Source organism: Misgurnus anguillicaudatus, chromosome 22, assembly GCF_027580225.2.
Source record: "Misgurnus anguillicaudatus chromosome 22, ASM2758022v2, whole genome shotgun sequence".
NCBI lineage: Eukaryota > Metazoa > Chordata > Actinopteri > Cypriniformes > Cobitidae > Misgurnus > Misgurnus anguillicaudatus.
The window spans coordinates 51252862-51259930 of NC_073358.2; the positions used below are offsets into that span (position 1 = coordinate 51252862).

The 7069-nt window shown below is 37.6% G+C and overlaps 1 protein-coding gene across 2 annotated transcripts; it reads left to right on the forward strand.

Moving 5' to 3' along the window:
- Positions 1-1838: 1838 nt before the first annotated feature.
- On the forward strand, positions 1839-6550 carry LOC129439568 (uncharacterized). Of its 2 annotated transcripts, none has more exons than XM_055198265.2 (4): positions 1839-2296; positions 4061-4302; positions 5251-5412; positions 5551-6550. In XM_055198265.2, exons 2-4 carry the CDS (start codon positions 4125-4127, stop codon positions 5871-5873), a joined length of 663 nt encoding a protein of 220 aa, XP_055054240.2. In that variant the 5' UTR covers positions 1839-2296; positions 4061-4124; the 3' UTR covers positions 5874-6550. The 2 variants fall into 2 exon arrangements, with proteins under 2 accessions (XP_055054240.2, XP_055054239.2); XM_055198264.2 differs by having other exon boundaries at positions 1861-2296; positions 4119-4302.
- The last annotated feature ends 519 nt before the right edge of the window (positions 6551-7069 follow it).

Consider the following 7069-nt stretch of genomic DNA (forward strand, 5'->3'; position numbering starts at 1 on the left):
GTGAGCACACAAGCGTTTTCTGATCCCTTTCCTCTATGCCGGGGGTGGGCATGCCTGGTCCTGGGGGGCCACTGTCCTGCAGAGTTTGGCTCCAACCGTAATCACACATACTTGAAAATCCCAATCAAAGGCTTCAGTATGACTTGGAAATGACACTCAGGTGTGTTTGATTAGGGTTGGACCTAAACTTTGCAGGACAGTGGCCCCCCAGGACCGGGAATGCCCACCCCTGCTCTATGCCATCTGGCTGTAGGCGGGTGATTCTCACGAAAACTTGGTTTTAAAAATGTCAAGCATGAAAATGTAAAAATTGCTTAAATTTACTTTTTTTCCCACCAGACATTGAAAAACAAAGTCTGGAGTAAATGGGAACATTAATTTAAAAACTTTTACTTATCATTTAACACTTTTTGTAACATAATTTAAAAAATTAGTCCTAAAAAATCTCATTACCGCAACAGTCAGAAAACATCAACACTGACATATTTTCAAAATGACATGACAAACCTGAAAGAACATAATTTGGAGATTCTGCACATGCATTTAAAATCAAAGTATTATGCTTCTATTAATTAAATTAACATTTAATAAGCATCTGTTGCGGTAATGATAATCAAAATGTCGTGTAAGCATTCTGACAAGACAATATTTCAAATTAACTGTAAAAAATGATCTTACCTGGTAGCCATCTTGAAGTAACTGGTCCATGTGCTTGGTCACTCAAAATCAAACTTCATTAAAATTCTGTATGTGTGCTTAAACTGTTCTCAAAAAGTGTTGCGGAGGATGAGAACATCAGGCATGGACACATCATTTTCCTAATTTTTCTTCATTATTATTATTATACATGAATATTCAGTAAATATTTTTTCTGTCATCTAAAGTAGTCTAGCAAAACATCAATTTATTTTTTTGTGTTAATTTGATTAAATTACAACATAACGCATGTTCAAACACAGCCGGACACATTGCGGTAATGAGAATTTCATCAGAAAATGAGATCAAATTTACAATTGTAAATTCTTATGTTGAAATCACACATTGTGCAAGGTAGAACACAGTATTGTGTTAATTCTGATGCTTTTTAATGTTACTATATTACACATTTTAAAGCTAAAATCATTAGTGCCGTGGTGTTTCAATGGTTTCGTGAGAATCACCCAGGCATCCTAAACACTTTTTGGCTTTGCTTATTCATCAGCAGATGAAGCTTTCAGAAATTCAGACATGGCCTCTGCTTCTGCTTTGTGATATCATAAATCTAATAACTTTTAATGCACAGCCTAATTAATATTATTAAACTGAACCCTCACCATTCTGTGATGACCAAAATTCTGATTATTTCCTCCCACTGTATACAGTCCTGTCACACTTAACAGAACAAAATAAAGTACAACCTTTTTAATTATAATTACAATTTAGTTTTAAATATACATTTATATAAAAATATTATTTTGTAGTTTATAGAGTTTGCCAGATTTTCATTTCACTACTAGTATTGAGTATGTGACAAAGTAGCATAATTTAAACGTGCCATAAAGGCTTAAAAAAACATTGCTGCACCATTATTGTTCTCACAATTGTATTTATCAAATAATCCTACTAAACATCTTTCAGCTAGATAGTAAAGCATGTGAAGGAAGTAGCATTATAATGGTCTGCAGTTTGTGTAGCTTGTGACACCAATTTCCTATTTGTCTGGACTTCTCTGTTTGTACATGTACTCATCACATGCAACATCTTAGCTTATTAACAAAGAGAGAGAGTCCTGCTGCGCCCTCTGCTGGTCATTTGTCAACTTCCTAATATTTGCTAAATTAAAGATTCACTAATGCATTATGAGCTTAAAAATGTACTTAATGCATTTTCACAATATTTAAAATACGGACCATGACATGGTAAGTTAGTGAATTTAGGTTTGAAAATGACAACAAGCCATCTATGTAACACATACATACACAGCGTATCTGAATTTGTCCTCTAGAGGGCGCTGTGTTGTGTTGATCGTGTTGTAGTTTCATTATAATTCGGCTCTTTCTGATCAGTACACACATCGTTGGGATTGGGTGCTCTGGGTCCGTTTGAGTTTTTGGACTCTCCAGCTGGTCTCCACTGGTTTTCAGCGGGTTTTATTCTGGTTCATTTTAAGAGAGAAACGCGACGCTGGAAAGATAAACGAGGCGTTGTTTTTGTGTCGATGATGTTTTGGATATGTGTGAAATGGTGACGGTGTTAATGTCAGTGGTCAGCGCGGATCTGTCACTCGTGTAACAGCGGGACTCTTTGAACTGTTAAGGTGGGAAACATTGTATCATTTTCCGCGTGTGACGTCACCGCTATGCTGTTGATATCAGTGTAATTTAAGGCCGATCTGTGTGTGAGATTGTGAATTGATGTCGGGTTTATTATTAAATGAGTTTAACGCTTGATTTCATATTGTTAGAGAGAGATTAATTATTAATGAGTATGTTAGGGCTGGATGTCACGTGACGTAGCTGCTGTCACATGGGTCTGAAATCATTTCTGTCCTCCAGAACAAAATAGCAACTTCATCGTGATTTTCGCTACTGCATTTACTTTATATTAAGATCAAAGTGACTCTTGAGTGATTTTTATAAAAGTAAAACATTGCATGTGCTGTAAATACAGTTCATTCGTTACAGTACCTTCTAGAAAACGAAAACAGTGAGTTGTTTAATGCCATTGATTAATCTATAATGAATGTTCAATCGTAAACAGCTCCTCGTAACAAAAATACTTTTTTTATAACATAAAATACCTTCGAGGGGACAAACAATAACCAAAATAATAATCCAAATAATAGACTTCAAGCAGCGCCTTAAAGAAACGACAGGCGGATGACGTCAAAGTATTTTCGACTCGCTCTCGCGGTACTTTGACGTCATCCGCAATAATGCAATAAAGTATGTATTTTATATTTAAAAATATACAAATAAAATGTTTTAATCCCAAAACACTACAACAATAATAACGCAATTCTCAATTAGTTCTCAAATTAATAAATTACTGTCACTGGATTATTATTAATGCTAAAACCACACTCTTATTCCAGTTATATATGGATTATCATGATGTATCAAAATGTATAGATTTATTTTGAAGGATATTAGAATTATGAAAACATAATAATAATTAATATTTATTCCTTTGTCAGGGCTATGTCAGTTGTGTTAGGAATTCATTGTTCATGTCTTTTATTAATTTCTGTGTTTCATACTTTTATTTTGAAAATCTTTATTGTCATGGTTGTTTCTTGTTTTCCCATTCCCTGATGTATCATGTTCTGATTGGTTCCCTGTCTGTATATAAGCCCTCATGTTCCCATTTTTAGTTTTGTCAAGCTTTGTTTTAATGTAATGTATCTGCTGTAGTTTTCATGCTATGTTATGTTTGGTGTTTGTTCTTATGTTTTGTTAAATAAACTGCACTTGGGTCTACAACTCGTTTACCTCACAGTGGATATAATATTGTTACAGGTTCAGTGACATTTAACAAAATCACTATATCATTTCTATCATCGAATGGCCTTGAAATATGAGAACTACATTCTTAGAGCTTTACAACAATATATAGTTTGTCAAGATTATTTCAGGTTTATAGGATATGTAATAATAAATATGTAATAACACGTTGGGCCACCTGTTGACCTATGACATTTTAGAAAATTGCTCTACGTCATTCTTTTTGCAAAATGATGATGAAAACGTCAATCTGAGAGCTTTCCAACAATATATCGTTTGTCAAGATTAGTGTAGGTTTAGACTACGAAATTATAGTTTTAAATAATTCCAAACGTCACACTATGACAAGGGGTTAATTGATAAATATGTAGAAAAGATTGTATGAAGGTTTTAGTCCATGCACAAATCAAGTTTAGACAATAACCCTGAATGAAATGACTTGGATATAAACAACTAGCCTTATGCACTTTGCCATAATACAGTCACATGTCTGATAATGTTGATGTTTCATTGCTGAGTTACTCTGTTTATGAGGACCCATAAATGCTTGTGTATAAACTTGTTTTATCTCCTTATAGGTAAGATTCATTTGTCTCGGGCAGTTTTCTTATATTTCATTTAATTGGATCTCCTCAGATCAGAATGACGCTGACGTTGACCCCTGCGGCCGTGTGTCAGTGCTTCACTCTTGTGTCGCTGTGCACGTCTATCGCAGACCCCAACTGGATCCAGATCCAAAATCGCTCTGAAACGAATGGCAAACAGCTCATCTATGGGGTGTCTTTTACTCTACACGCATATCAGAATCTCACAGATACAGGTTTGAGCTCATGTTTATAACTGGAATAAAATCTAAACCGCAGGGCTGTGCTGTAAAGACATGTTTTCTTGTAAATAAGCATTTTTCTTGTGTTTACGTTCAGTAATTTCACTTTAATGCCAATGAAAAGGTTATTAGTTAGTTATTGAAATGCCTTATTTTCACAGATGTCACTTTAGTCATTTCATCTGTATTTAAGGGGACAGAGAATGAAAAACCATTTTTACCTTGTCTTTGTTGAATAATGGTAGTCTACCCGCATTCACAAACATACAAAAAGTGCTAAACATGCTAAACATCTCAGTCTCATAGAAATTCCTCTTTTAGAAATGTCAGCCAGAAAACGGCCCAATCTGAAAAACTGATGCTTATGACATCACAGGCATCTAACTGCCCCTCCACTTTAAAATAATTGGCAAAATTTTTTGAGTGGCAGCAAAGTCAGCCAATCAGTAATGAGATTGCAAGTTAAGCCAGTAGGGGGAGCCAAATAGGTGCAAAACCACTTGTTTAAAATCCCCCACCCTAATAGAGCTATCTGGGAGAGGTTTTTAGGAAGCTTCTAAGGCATTACAGACCGAAACAAATTTTTTTTGTCTACATGTCACATCACAGAACAAGGATAAATACCCCGTTCAATCCTTCTATGTCACCTTTAACAAATTTGTCTTTCGCTGCAAAACCCTCTAAGTGCATTCAAGCTTTTTTGGGGCAAAAACCTCATTTCCCAGTTGCACCCCAGTCACTCTTTACTGTTCTTTCCATGCGTGCACTTAAAAGGAAAAAGGCAGACAAACTGGAATTGCCTAAGGCCATAATACATGCCGAGAGCGTTTGGACTGTCAATATATCATCATCTCATTTGGCATTTAGCGGCTTTTGCATCAGATTTAGTCAACAAACCTGAATCTGGTTGAGACTGACTGATGTGTTTTTGGTGCTGTGCAGGTCCGCTGGGTGGACTCAATGGATGGGGAATGTGGCTGTTGTATGCACTAGCAGGTCTTTGTTACCTCGCAGTCCTGTTCTCCAGTTTATCTTTCCTGCTGGACTTTCTCGGCACAGCTTTTCCTCACCACCGACTGGTGACCTCACTGCATATATCAACAGGTGTAGTACACAAACACACACACACATGCATTAAGCAAGCAATCATATTCAACAGCAGATTGTGGTCACGTGACGTTCGTGTTTATTTTATATCGTAAATAAAAATGTTAATGTACGTTTTTTTCCCCTGTTTTGCAGCATTTAACTGCCTGGCGGTTCTGGGTGTGTGTGTAACCTGTCTGTGTGTGATTGAACGAAACCTGCAGCGAGGGAGACAAGACTCACGGCCGGGCCGATCGGGGAGCAGCTCGTCTGACGGTCAAAGTAAAGGACTGCAGGTGTCTCCGGGAGAAAGCTTGTACATTGAGATGCTAGGCCTGATCTTCTCTGTTATGGCCTGCGCTTTTGCCATCAAGGGTGGACCAGAGCCCATCACACCCCGTGACTACCTGAGCGTGGACACAGAGGACGATGACCTGACCGAGCCTTTGATTGGTGAAGCCGAGCTGGAGGAGGAGTGAATGGATGTTAGAGGTTCACTAGATTTATGTGCTTAATGACAGGAAACAAGTGAGGTGCACAAAGATGCTGAGAGTCTTCAGGTCTTTATCTCAGGAGCACATGGATCTTTCTGGAAGTGTTGGACAGAGTAATGGGGCGTACACTCCAAACGCAAACTCAACTATTTAATGAGTAGACAAAGTCAAAGCAAAGACGCAAGTAGATGCCAACTGGGCGATGCAAATGATGTGTTTTGGGGGCCGTGAAAAATATTCAACTCAAGCGAAAAATTTGCATGATCCGGCGAGTAATCTAGTGCGAGGAATGCGATGCTTCGCGTTTGGTTTGTACGCAGCCCCACAGAATGTCAAATTACGTTTTAACTGAAATGAGAGGAAGAGGAGTTTACACCATTGCAGATTTGAGCAAAACGTTTGCATTATTTTTTAAATGTCGACAAAAACTATTGCAAAATGACAGCGTTTCCATAAATCGATGATGCGACTAAACATAGTTTTTTCTTTTACGATGTGTCATTCCAAACATCACATCAACTGATTTTGGTATGTTTACTAAATCACATCCACCGCACTAGCCATTATTTATAACCAAAGCAGACGTAAGAGTATTATCCAGACATTAATGCCAAGGAGCAGCAACGTATAGGTGGTTTTCTTCTTTTTTCGAGGGCGCTCGATGTGAAGTTCGTCACAAAATGTATGTAGCTCGTCATGTGTGTGGTTCGTAATTTCAAAATATGTTTTCTGTGCGTCGAGTGATCCTATGTGCATCACGTGTCTTGTCAAAATAAGTGCCTGCTGCAGACACGTCTAAAGGGTTTGTGATAAAAGAGACGCTCGCGTTTGCCAGATACTCGCATAATCTCATACGCAATCAGAGTTTAGTGTTAAGGGAGTGTCTTGTGCATATGTTGTGAACGTGTCTCTTTTGTCATAAATGGTTTTGACGCGTGTGCAGCAGGCACTTATTTTGACAAATTGAATTTTGAAAACACGAGCAACACACATGACACTCCTTGGAAGAGCAGTCACCAGCCGCCACTGGCAGACACGTATTGAGTTGTTTCTGTGAGGTTTAATACATACTGATACTGCGTCATCTTCAAATAATAATGATGTGACTTGCCATTGTTGTTTTGCAAAATACACCTTGCCTGAAAAACCCCCTCATGCGAGCTTAAAAACTTTTTTGCTAA

Bases quoted from the DNA above. Each gene is read 5' to 3' on its own strand.
- LOC129439568 (XM_055198265.2), top strand. From the start codon at position 4,125: ATGACGCTGACGTTGACCCCTGCGGCCGTGTGTCAGTGCTTCACTCTT. The intron at 4,303-5,250 runs GTTTGAGCTCAT...GGTGCTGTGCAG, and splicing joins TCAGAATCTCACAGATACAG to GTCCGCTGGGTGGACTCAAT. The intron at 5,413-5,550 runs GTGTAGTACACA...CCTGTTTTGCAG, and splicing joins CTCACTGCATATATCAACAG to CATTTAACTGCCTGGCGGTT.